This window comes from Diceros bicornis, chromosome 6 (genome assembly GCF_020826845.1).
Source record: "Diceros bicornis minor isolate mBicDic1 chromosome 6, mDicBic1.mat.cur, whole genome shotgun sequence".
NCBI lineage: Eukaryota > Metazoa > Chordata > Mammalia > Perissodactyla > Rhinocerotidae > Diceros > Diceros bicornis.
The window spans coordinates 55,885,496-55,899,131 of NC_080745.1; the positions used below are offsets into that span (position 1 = coordinate 55,885,496).

A 13,636-nucleotide genomic window follows, 5' to 3' on the forward strand; every position below is an offset into this window, starting at 1 on the left:
TGATTTCAGCTGTGATTTTCTGTATCCGTCTGTCTATTCAGATTTTAGGGTGGCGGTTTGCCCTACGACCTCTATTCTCTGATGGGTCCAAGAAAAGTCACTGATTTTCAGTTTGTTCAGCTTTTTTCTTATTGTAAGGATGGGAGTGAGGAATTCCAAGCTCTTTACAGGCTGGAGTTGAACCAGAGGTTGACAAGTTTCTAAAATCTTCCAGAAAAGAGGGGAGGAAATAGTCACATACAAAGATCAGGAGCTAGAACAGCATCAGGCTTTCTTACAACACTGGAAGCCTGGCTAGGGCTATGCCTTCAGAATTCTGAAGAAAAATAATATCTAACCTAAAATTCTATACCTTGCTAAACTATCAATCAGGTATGAGGGTAGAATAAAAATATTTTTAGAAATTTTTAGACACGTAAGTACTCAAAAAAATTTCCCCTCATCACCCTACCCTTTTCTGGGAAGCTGCTATGCTCAAAACGGTGAAATAAAGCAAGGAAGAAAAGAAAACACAGGTACTGCTATTTTTCAGTCTTGTGGAACTATTTGACTTTTTAGATTGTGCATGTAAAAATGGTTGAAATTTTTTTAAAAATACTTAAAAAGAAAGATGAATTCTCACTTGGGACTGGTTGAATTATTTGGTGACATTAACTGAAATAACCTCAATTAACTTTAGTTTGAATGTTTAGTGTTTAACTGATAGAGTGAGTATAAAAAGACACAGAGAGTTTTAATACAAATTTTATTTTTGTATTGTAAGTGATGAATACTTGTAAACTAGCCTTTTAAAAAAGGCTCTACATAAAACATAAATGGTTATATGGTGGCATCACCAATGTACACCTTTTGGAAAATGAAACAAATAATAGAGCTCATTATGGGAGAATGTGCTTGGGTCTTGGTTAAAAAGAATCCGGTGTTAATATCATATATGGATTCAAAACTGTTGTGCGTCAAACTTGGTGTGCTCTGGAAACTACTAAATGACTGGTCATGATGAAGGCATTGACAATGAAGATTCAAGTGAATAGTTCAAATAATACTATTTCATGAAATGAGTGAGTAGTAAAAAAGGTGCATTACTAAATTAATATATTATTTCATGTAAGATGTGATTTTAAATACATATGTGAACTAAATTAAATACTCTAAGTAAAATAAAAAGAAAATGAATTAGCTATCAAACTGTTTCCCAAAAACATCTTTCATTTTCATGGAGGAGGTGGTAATGAATGAAAGCAAGATGAACTTGACTGTCATTCCTCAAAAGCTGAGGCCATAACTTATTCATATTTGTATCTCATGCCCATCTGACTAAGGAAATCCTTCTCCTTCCCATCACATCACTGTTTCTTTCCTACAGCATTTATTCCTATCTGATATTTTCTTATTTTTTGGTTTATGTGCTTAAAGGCTATCTCCCTCACCAGAATGTAAGCCCAACGAAAGCAGGGACTTTACTGTCTTATCCACAACTGAATGTATCCTAAATGTTATCCAATGCCTCCCAGGTTATAGGCATTCAGTCAAAATTAAATAGAAGAAGAGTGAATGAATGAACACCTAATAGATCCAGTAGAAAACGTGACTTAATCAAATCTTCCTCACAAATTTGGGGTCATCTTCTGATCCCTAGGAGGAAAAGTGCCTTCTCTCCAAACAATTCTCACAAGTAGTGGAGTTTATGGTGATCACTGGTGTTGAAACCTTCTTACTGAATAGAATCATGGTAGAGTTGTAGCTATTAGTAGCCTTTGTCCTGTGGGAAAATTCTCAGGAGTTTATATAACCATCTCAGTTACAGAGAAATGTGGTATACTGCATAAGGTTTGGCACAATAGAGGAAATACAGTAAACATGATAATGGCATGGTGTTATGTATTTAAAAGCACAACAACCGGTTTGCTCATTTACCTCAATAGGACATTTTGCTTTATTATCACTTTGAAGCCAGATTAATTGTAGTCTCACTTTACTTGAAACTCGTCGATGGCTCCCCACTGACTACAGAAAAGACTGAAATCTTGAGCATGGAATACACGTCCTTCCAGAATCTGGCTGGTTTCCTCTCTCCCAGTATCTGTTTTCTCTCTCTCTAACCATGCTCCGGCTGAAGCAGCTTCCAGTTCCCTGAATAAGCCAGGCTGTTTCTTCTCTCAATGCTTCTCTCACCCTGCTCTTTCTGCTTGGGAAGCCTTCCCCTCCTGGTCCACTTGGTGGTCTCTAAGACTCTGTGAAAATTTTTGTAGTACCTTCCTCCAGGAGAAGTGACCAACCTCTCCTTCAAGTGCAGCCCTCTACTCTCACTTAGAGACTTCGTATAGGACCTGGCCCATGGCTTCTCCTAAAACTGCATTTCCCATTAGTCTTTGCATTGTTGACTCCGGCACACTGGCCTCCTTGCAGTCTTTCAAAACCTCCATTCTCATTTGCCAGGAGTAAAAAATTTTCTCCCAGGTATTTACACACAGTGCGTTCCCAACTTCATGTGACTCTGCTCAATTGTCACCTCCTCAGAGAGGTTGTCCTTGACCACTGTAACCAAAGAAGTTCCTTCCCTTCTCATTTTCTGAATAGAACTTACCCCCTCTCTAGACCTTTACCCTACCTTACTTTCTTTTTGTAGTACTGATCTAACATTATATATTTAGTAAAGTACCTGTCTTCCCTTCTAGAATGTAAGCTCTCTGAGGATGGGTCTTTGTCTCGTTCACTGCTATAAACATTTGTGAATGAATGAATGACACCTGTGACACTTTACTAAACGCATTGGTCTGAGACTTCTGTGTCTCCCTGCTGGACAGCAGGGGTTGCATCTTATTTCTCTTAGTCTCAGCTTCTTCCTGGCACAAAGTAACTTAATATTCCTTGTATGACCGAATGATGTCAAGTATAGATTACCCTTTACGTGGTTCCCAGCAAAGGGACTCTGAATCCATGTATACTACATAAGCTGAAGAATACCACTACATTTCTACAATCCCTTTAGCTGAAACTCTTGGGATCAGACGTATTTCAAAATTGAGAACTGTTCAGTACTTAACACCCCTAGTAGGGTCTGGAGCAGCACCCTGTAATCAAACACATAAATAGCTTTGCAACAAAACATGTGAAGAGTCCTACAAACTGTGATAAATGATGCTCAAGTCAGCTTTTCTGTCAAGTGAGTCATCAAGATAAATTTTAAGAGTTTGAGATTTTGGAATTGTGGACACGGGCTGTAAACATGTACTAGCGTCTGGAGATCTGTGAAGTGTCTCCGTGCTAAATTGGTTTCCCTACATTCTAGAAGGTTAGAAATCACTGATTTAATGCATTAGTTTAAAACATCTATTTTTTTCAGAATAGCTAACATTAATGAAGCAGTTACTATGTGTCAGTTACTATGTGCTAAGCTCTTTAAATATGGAGGTAAAAACTATTTGCCCCATTTTACAAGTGAGGGAAGTAGGGTTTAGAGAGAGGGTTAGAAACTTGTTCACACAGCTAGTCAATGGCTGAGCTGGATCCAAACTGAAGCCTTCCCACAATCAGAAGCCATGCTCTGGACTACCTGACCAGCCTGACTTCACATAGTTCAAGATAAAAACTCTTTGGTCTTGCCAAGTTTCTTCATGATGTTGAACCAAAGCAAAGTTTCTATAATTCAAGTGAATGTAAAAATTCTCAGATTATAAGCTCTTCGTTGTAAAAAAAGACTGGCTATATGTAGCCAATATTTAACTCATATTTGTATATTGGAATAATTTATTCCCTCAGCTAAACCAATGTTTTAAACATTCGTAATGAGAGATCAAGTGATTCTAGATAATTAAAAAGTTACAGTCACACTAACTTGCCCTGATTTCTTTTGCAGAACCATGATCCAAGGTCTGCTATTCCCTGACAGATGAGAGTAGGAATGGGAGAAGAGAACAATCAAAAAGGCCCTAACATAGATAATATATACATCTTTACACCTTTTCAAGAACATCTTAGTTGCTTGAATTTTTTTTAGGCCAGGTGGAAGTTGATAAAATGTATTTGTGACAACCAAATTTTAAAACTCTTTCAGAACTATCAAGTATAGTAGTGATATTTTGGCAATAAGAAGTTAGTTGTATAAGAAAAATAAAGCTATAAAAAAAAATCCCTGCAGAGGGCTATAGCTTCAACCAAAGACACAGTGTTTTGGATCTTATCACACTTGCGTGAAAGTTTCAAATTATGAAATGTAGAGTAGCAAAAATACAACACACATTCATTTTATGGTACAAAAGCAGGTAATATGAACATGAAGATTAAGAAATGAAAATAACATATACACTAAAAACATCACAACAGAAACAGGCTTTATTTCAACCAGACAAGTGAATACTTCAATTAACATCAACTCCTTCAAGACTTGAAGATATGGAAATTAAAGGTGGTGCTCAGAAGGCAGAGAAGGAAAGATTCACCATGGAGCAACTGTACTACCCTTCAAAAATCCCTTTCAACGATATGCTCAATTCAAAAGTTTAATTAGTTCTAAATTATTAGATCTCATGCGTTTCAATATTTGTACAAGATTCTCATTTGAAAGTTACCCATCAGTCCCAATGACATCTTTCAAAAAGAAAAAATATATATATGGATCAGTATCATAATTTCGTTTTAAATTTTAGAAACTGGGATTGAAATACAGCTTTCAGTTTCAAATATTTCAAATGAAAAAACTTTATTATTTAAGATGCCTTGTCACAAAGCTCCTATGTATATACATGTACAAAACAAATAGATGTACTATCTGACACCTTGACCCATCTTCTCCTAAATCTCCCAATGTGAACAGTTAATCTGGGAGACTTTTCTCCATAAATCTCAACGTCCAGCACAGGGATTTGCTGCCATTCATATGCTGTGCATGGATGAGGACATTTTATCATAGAACATTTCAATTTAATATAACCTAACATAAAATAAATCCAACTAAACACTGTATATTCATAAGGGATAAGACTAAATTGCATATAATTTTCAACTTTGGCCAGACTCATTAAATTCATAAACACTTTCAAAGTTTTCTCTTCAAGGGCACTTCTGAGAGCTTTAGATCTCATGCTTAACTTTGTATTGAGTTGGTCAGCACCTTGATTAACATGAACAATTACATTAAAGAAAGGTATTGGAGGGGAGAGGGAGTCATCCGAGGACAGAAACAGGGGGAAGGATTCTCTTTTTCCATAAGACATTCTAACAGAAAAAACAGGATGAAGAAAGGTAAACAAACAAACGAAGTAGTGTTCACAGTAAAACATGCCCGATTTGTAGTTTCATTTGAAACCAACAGCAAATCATGAAACGTCATGAAAAATATAAGTAAAGGTAAAATCTCCTAGAGTAGTTACTAAATGAAGTTAAAATTACCACACTGATCAGTAAACCCCAGAAGAAAAATAAACAGCACTTACATTTTGGGTCCTTCTTAAACATCATACAACTTTTCAAAGTTAATGCATAAAATTGTAAGTTTGGCCACGCTGCACAGGTGTTTTTTTTAAAAAATACAGTATACAGAAAAAAATCCTGTATTCCCCATTTTGAATCATAAGCTCAAAACCCAAGAGTAAAAGATCAACTAGAAGGATTTTAAATTATTTACAAATCCAGCAGGTTTATCTGCCATAATGGCTTGGCTTCCGTCCCACAGCGGCTTGCACCTTCTCCAGCAGCAGTTCTCAGTGACCTGTTCTCACAGAAGGCTGTTCCCTCTACTGCTCATCTCTACTGGTCATCAGTCATTTTGAACAGTTCCAACAGTGCCCCAACAGCTCCAAAATAACCCTACAAAAACAATGGGAACATTTCTGTATGGTTATCTCTAAACCTTACTCAGATTCCTAACATTTTTAATAATTCTAGGAATGCTGCCCTCTAATGTTGCAGATAAGAGAAATTTAAAACCTGAACTCTGCCATGAAACATGGTGGAATAATCATAATAAAATTTATTGCACATCCACTTTTTTTTATATTAAATAAGTTAACTGATATAAAGTGCTTAGAAAAATGTCTGGCACATAATGTGTGCTACGTAAGTGCTGGGTATCATTAATATTAAAATTATTTCATTTTAATCCTTGCTATGGCAAAATTAATATTACCTCCATTTCACAGATGAGAAACAGAAGGTGATAAAGTAAATGACCTTTTCAGGGTCACATGACTTGTGCCAGAGCTCACCCTCAAATCTGTCTGACTTCAAAGCTGTCGTATCTCACAGGACAACCTCTAAGTTTGGAAAGCATCTAAATCAGCTCGAGCTTTACTCTGCTCATCTGTAAAAGAAAAGCCCATGTTTCTGGGGGAAAATGAAAGGAACTGAAAGACAGAAATTTTTAGAGAACCCGATTTCCAAAAGGCAGGACCCTCCAACTCCTCTGGTCTTTGCCTGATCAACAGTTTCTTACTGCAGTAATGGGTGGCAAAATGTCAGGATGTTACGTGGCAGGATCTTTGCTTCTGCTGCAGCCAGCTAACATTTACTGAGGGCTCACATACGCTAGAAATTGTTCCAGGCACTTTACATGGATTTACTCATTTAATCTTCACAATAACTTTATGAGACAATTTCTATTATCACTCCATTTTGCAAATGCTAAAACAGGGATGGAGAGGTAGAGACTTTGTCTAAGGTCTTCCAGGCAGTAAGAGGCTGCGCACCTAACTGCTCAGCTTGACTACTTCTCTTCGGAAATGTGCACTAATATACGCTGAATGAATGAGAGATTGAGTGAGCAAGGACCCCTGAGGCAGGGCAGGAAAGCCAGCACACCAGCACCTCCCAAAAGTTCTCTCTCCATAGTATCCTCCAGTAAGGGCTGTCTAAGCCAGAGTGTACTTAAGAATGTAGAGAATTTTCTGAGACATACCTACAAGGGGTTATAAAAACCCTCCACTTTCATTGGCCACAGAGACTGAGTTATGATAACAGTAACAAACCAAAGCCAAAGTCCCCAGAGGCCTGGGGTTGTACAAAGTGACATAGGTGACTGCATTTTCACCTAGAGAAGGGAGTTTCCCCAAAATGGTGGATCTTATTCTCTATTTTACCACCAACTAACTACCTGTGTGATCTTGCATATGGTTCTAATCTCTGACAGCTTCCAGTCTGTTTTCCACATTAGTGCAAGAGGATCTGGACTTAGGGATGCCAGATAAAATACAGATAAATGCCAGATAAAATAACTGAGTGTCCTGTATTTTTAATTGTGAAATATGGCAACTCGCTGGACTAGAAGAGTGGTTTTCTTTTTCATTTTAATTAATTTTTTAAAGCTGAGGTGCTTTTTACTTTTTCAAACAAAATCTTACATGGAAACTTCATAAATAAGCAGATTAAAAAGGGAGCTGCTCTGGTTGGGGGAGGGGGAGTGAAAATTCTGGGACTCCATTCCCCTCACCCCCCAAAAAAGTTATTTTACTCCACCCCTTAAGCCTGCTTAAAACAATTTTTTTAGGCTTTCTTTAGTATTAATTTCTGTTATTTGGCCTTAACTATTTAATATTTAAGTTCTTGTTGCTTTGTGTGCTGTAATGAAAGAAAACATGGGCTTAGAGAGCTCCAAATAACTTATAAATGCATCAGCGACTTTTCAAATAAATAATTCAGTTTGGAGATGAGAAAAATGCCACAATAGTTATTCATTACAATTGAAATTTATGATACTAGTTCTCTCACTGTTTTTTCTGCTGCCAAATAGTGAAAGAATTAGGAACCTCCTGTGATAGATAAATAGTTGCCCTCTACAGTACTGATTTTAAAGGGAATGACAGAGAAGGTTAGAAAAGAGGAGGGCCTCCCACTTGCTCTTAGAAACCTCTGATTTACATTATTATACAAACTCCATATAAAGGACTCTCTGAATTAACCAATGCTCTCCATTTCCTCTGTAAACAGGCCGGCTGATGCCCAGGCACACCCGCCTCTCAAGGCCACCAGGCAACTCTTTAGCAGCCCAAGCTCTTCAGTTCTTACCAGTCAAGTTGTTTACTTGCCAAGAGTCAGCAGATTTCAGATTTACTTATGATAGTTTTATCGTTAATGTAACAATCTAATATAATTAGATACCACCTAAACCAATAAAAAGAGTACAAAATGAATGGTCATTTCTATGAAAATCCAATTAAATTCTTGAAAAAGGTAGTTAATATCGAAAGTTGCTAGGAGAGCAAATCTTAGAAGTTCTCACCACAAGGACAAAAAACCTTTGCAACAATGTGAAGCGCTGAGTGTTAACTCAACTTGTTGCGGTAATCATTTTGAAATACAGTTGGCCCTCCGTATCCAGGGGTTCCGCGTCCACAGATTCAGCCAACTGTGGATCGAAAGGCCTACGATGGTTCCATCTTTACTGAACACGTACAGACTTTTCTTTCTTGTTATTATTCCCTAAACAATACATTATAACAACTACTTACAGAGGACTTACATTATACTAGGTAGTATAAGTAATCTAGAGATGATTTAAAGTATACGGGAGGATGTGTGTAGGTTATATGCAAATACTATGCCATTTCATATAAGGGACTTGAGCATCCTTGGGTTTGGGTATCCAAGGGGGTCCTGGCACCAGTCCCCTGTGGATACTGAGGGATGACTGTGTATACATATACCAAATCATTATGTTGTACACCTTGAACTTATACAATGTTACATATTAATTATATCTCAATAAAACTGGAAAAAAAAAGATTAAAAATGGTATTCACAAACCATTGCTCTCCATTTAGGTGGATGCAACACATGAAAGACTGAGGAAAAACTCTAGCATTCTGCAACCAGATTGCTTCTAAAGTTTCTTTAATTTCTTGATCCACTTTAAAGAAACAAATCGGAAATCAAAGAAGGTGCATAAAACTTGTGGATTATGGAAAAAAAGACAACTGCAGAGCTCCAAACAGCAGAGCCCATGCTCAAAAATAGGTCTTGGTCCTACATCAAAAAATTGGTGAGTGAATGAGCGTTTATATGTTTCATGTTAAATAAAATGGTTAAAGTAGGGAGATATTTTTTAATGATTACCCATTTTAACTGATTTTTTTTGATTAACCAATGACCAGTCCTGATTATTGGATAAGAGCTTCCATTTTATATATAGTTCATCCTTATCCTTTGCATAAATGCAAACTAAAGGATTCGTTCATACGTTAGACAACCCAAAAACACTCCACTTAAGACCATTAAGTTCACACAAGCACAACCTACCTCATGTTCCAAAAACAGAGCTTTTAGCTGTCCTTTGGACCAAAAATCCATGGCATATGCCAGCAGCTTCATGGAAACCATATTGATTCTGAGAAAATTCCCAACAAACACAACTCTATCAATATTCTGGAAAAAAAAATTAAAGAAAAACAATTGAACCATGGCACAAAAATATCATTTAGCAAAGATCCAATGTTCCATATGTCACTGTAGTCCCAGGACTTTGCAAAGTAAATTTTTTTTTAAAGTAGAATTATTTCAGCATTTCCAAGATGAAGTCGAACAAACACCAGAGTGCATTCCACAAGAACAAGAGGGTAAGATTTGGGTAGGGCAAGGCAGAGACTGATACTGGGCTTATTTGCAGGTATTATGTTAGGTCGCCTTAGGTCTGATATGCAATTCAGCTTGTAACACACATATATAAAATTGTAACTGGAGTTCAAGTTCAGCTAAATTTATTTGTGCATTCCTTCAATCCACCAAACTTCCAATGATAAAATATTATTATAACCAACTCATAAATAAAAGGTCATTGCATAGGTTATTCATCTACTGAGTTTGCTCAGTTTGCTCAGAGCCAAACACTGGGAATACAAAAACGAACAATACCCAGTCTCTACCCTTAGGATACATAGTGGAATATCCCATTTGGTCAACATGTGGGTTAAAATAGGGTAATGAAAAATACATTTATATTTTTGTTGTCCTGGATGTAGACTTGCATTCTGAACACACACTTAACATTGAACTCAGCCTGTCTACCAGGCAGAGGCTACTCACCACTCACTCACACACACAGTAAGTTGCTATGGTCATGCATATTAAAGGGAAGAGAGTCTTAGAAGCTGGCATTATTTTCTGTTCAGTCTATCAACAGCAATCAGAGTCTGGGAATATCACCTTTTAACTGGCTCAAGTTTTAACAATGCAAGTTGATAAACCCATTAACCACTGTGAAAATTTCCCACGCATGGAGGGGTGGGAGGTGGTTTTAATTTGTTGCTGTTAGTGCCCACAAGTTGATTCCAACTCCTAGTGACCCTGTGTACAGCAGAGCAGGGTTTGCACCATCCTCTCACCTTCCAGTGTTATGTCAGACAATGCTCTGCTGCTATTCATAAGGCTTCCACACCAATTTTTTGGGAAGTGAGTGGCTAGATCCTTCTTTCTAGTCTGTCTTAGTCTGGAAGCTCTGTTGAAACCTGTCCACCATGGGTGACCCTGCTGGTATTTGAAATACCAGTGGCTTAACTTTCAGCATCATAGCAACACGCAGCTGCCACAATATGACAACTGACAGACTGGTGGTGTGGTTCCCTGACCCGGAAATGAATCTAGGCTGTGGGGATGAGTGCCTGATTCTTAACCACTAGACCACCAGGGTTGGCTGGTGGTTTTAATAAGTTTCCACAAATAACAACTGTAGCCACAACCTGCCCAGACAGAGGGTTAGCAAGGAACAAAGTAAGAAACTCAGATTAAAGAGGAATTTAATTAAATTTAGGAGTTTTACCTTTTCCCCCAAAAGAAGGGAGTCCAGGTAGGACTTGCTCAAAGTCCCAGTTCTACATTACTCTGCTAGGAAGCCAGAAGGAATAGAAGTGGCATTAAAAGCTTATGGACATTCCTACTTTCATATAAATTCCAAGTGGGTCAAAGATATAAATGTAAAAAAAAAAAAAGAAAGAAAGCAAAAGAGACTAGGGAAAAACATGGGAGAATTCTTTTTGAAAATAATGTTGAAGTAGAAAAGGTATAACACTCGGACGTATTATCACGTAAAAAAGCGAGAAGCAGTATTTCCAGAAGTGCATATTGAAGCATGTAAGGTAGACTGATATAATGTCTGGGATTTGCTTTCTAATATTTTAGCAAAAAGAGGAGGAGGAGAAGGAGGAGGAGGAGGAGAGAGGAGCAGAGGGAGGAGGAAGAAGAAAACAGAGATAAAGCATGTGTGGAAAAGTCTTGATACCTGTTGAGTCTGAGTTGATGGAGATATAGAGGTTTTTTAAATACTATTCTCTCTCCTATATGTCTGTTGACCAATTTTCATACTAAAAAGTTGATAAACAACCAAAGATGTAGAATAGCATGCAGAGGATGAATTCTATGGTATGTGATTGTATCTCAATAAAACTGTTGTTAAAGAAAAGAACGTTATATAGAGTTTGCTGCCTTTGGAGGGATACATTTATCCTATATTGCAAACAATATAGGATAAATGCAAGAAAACTAAAAACAATGGCTACCTCGTGAGAACACTGGGGCACAGAGATGGAAATGGTGACTCACTTCCCTATATACCCTTCTGGTGTCTTTAGAACTCTGTAGTATATGTTTGTATTTTCTATTCATAAAAATAAATTAAAAAATTTTAAGTTGATGGAGAAGCATTCATAGCATTCCAATAATCACAGCAAAAATATTCTAGATTCAGTAAAGGTGGTATCTCTCTATGAAATGGCTGGAATCAAAGATTCTCCAGTCAGTGACTCCAGGGAGCAAAGCAATCGCTGGAGAACCTGCGTCATGGCTCTCACAGGGAAATGTGATCCTGCAGGTTCCTGGGGTGTCCGCAGGGAGCCTGCACTGGCACACCACCAGCTGATAGAGCCCATGCCCGAGGTGATCAGTGCTGCCTCTCATTCATTCAATTCCACAGAAACACCTAAAATGGTAACTCAAACTAGCGTGTAACGTGACTACACTTTCAAACAGCCACTTTTGCTATACTCCGACGATAAATGGTATTGAAATTGAAATCAAAAGTGAAAAAATCAGTTGGCTCTCCCCTACAGGGATTACGATACCTGTAAGAACTGCTGGCTCACGCAAGCTGTGCAGAAAGCAGGGGAAAGGGCATCTATTGCTCTACTGGGCAGGAGATGATGTTCCCATTGAACTGACCTTTGAGAGGCCGTGAGTGCAGCCAACTACACACTATATTAGTCTTAGGGCTTCTTTGGCTACTTGGAAAAACTCCCTTTAAAGGTTAATGTCAAAAAATAAATCCTCTCTTACAGTGAGTTCCATGACCGAAGTGGACTTTGAAAAGGCACTTCTCTGGAATACATTCTTTCGTCTGAACATCAGCCTCGCACTTAAACTCCACCTGAAATGGGGACTTACAAAAAGGTATAACACTGATCCTCAGGCCAGTGACATATTCCATTTAATATCATGAAAGGAGAGTGTCTCTCTTGTAACCCCAGAGCTCAAAGGCAGGGCTGGCACCCACCTATCATAAAGACTGCCTCATACCCTATTTAACACCCCACTATTCAGCTAGGAGGGGGCTGCAGTACCTGTAATGCTCTATTTCTTGATCTGAGTGGTGGCTCTACAGGTGTGTGCAGGAAAACTCGTCGGCTATACGCTTATAATTTGAGCCCTCTTCTGTATGCATGCCATGCTTCTATAAAAAATTATATTTAAAAAAACTCTATTACTGATGCTATGATTAATACTTCTCCTGCTATTACCTTTTCCATGTCCCAGACCCTCTTTCTTGTCTTCCTAACACAACTTAGTGACAGCTGTTTGACTTTATACATCTTATATTTCAGACAAGGGTTCCATTTTTTCCCAAAGAATTTTACAATGTGTTAACAAAGCTTTGTCAGTCACCAGCTCCACCCCTTCTTGTGCCGGGGCCCCTGGCTGGCCTCAGCTGCAGCAAGCTCTCTGTGCTTTGATAGCCCTGTACAATGCTGCTTGAACTCCATGCCACAAGGCAACACTGTAAAGAAGCTGAAAGCAGAGAGAATATCGAACATTTTACCTGCAATTATTCGCAAGAATGCACAAAGCTTTTCCTCGCACTTTAGTAGGCACATGGTAGCAATGATGGTTAGAGAGGCTATGGCATGGGTTGTAATTTTATCTTGTTTCCATGGCTGCGTGGTTTATCATTTGTTATCATCCAGTGTCTACTTAAACACCTACTCCTCCCCCGCCCCCAACACACCCCCCCCTCCACACTCTATAAGCTGTGACTACGATGAAGGGAAGGTTTCCCAAGGCTCTGTACTTTCGTAAGGGTCAACAGTTATTGCATTGCCAAGGAAGGTATGTATGAATGACACACGGCTTTCCCTGAATTGAGGCCTTACCTCATTCAACGCACACATCCGAGCAATGGAGCCAATGTTGTTGGTGATGGTGACCAGCGTGGCCCGGGCGAGGTCTTCCTTGCTGATGGAATCTCGCTTTTCCTTACTCATCATGTTGCCAAAGCTATGTTGGAAATATTAGCGAAAGCGTTCAAAATCATCCTCAGGCAGACCGCATGCTTCCACCAAAGTACTGTGGAAGGCTTTATGAATAAGTCTGTTCAAACTCAAAGACTTGATTTGGCTACTATGGTGTATAAGCAAACAGGATTACGATATGGATGGTTGGC

General features: G+C 38.3%; 1 protein-coding gene across 3 annotated transcripts in view; it reads right to left on the minus strand.

Annotated features, from left to right (window-relative positions):
* Window positions 1-4,317: 4,317 nt before the first annotated feature.
* PANK1 (pantothenate kinase 1) overlaps window positions 4,318-13,636 on the minus strand; it is a 52,173-nt gene continuing 42,854 nt past the window's right edge. For all 3 annotated transcript variants that reach the window (XM_058543505.1, XM_058543504.1, XM_058543506.1), the window contains 3 exons: window positions 13,347-13,470; window positions 9,232-9,357; window positions 4,318-5,808 (listed from right to left, as the gene is read on the minus strand). In XM_058543505.1, coding sequence (XP_058399488.1) covers window positions 5,749-5,808; window positions 9,232-9,357; window positions 13,347-13,470 — 310 coding nt within the window. In that variant the 3' untranslated portion in view covers window positions 4,318-5,748. The remainder of the gene's footprint in view (window positions 5,809-9,231; window positions 9,358-13,346; window positions 13,471-13,636) is intronic.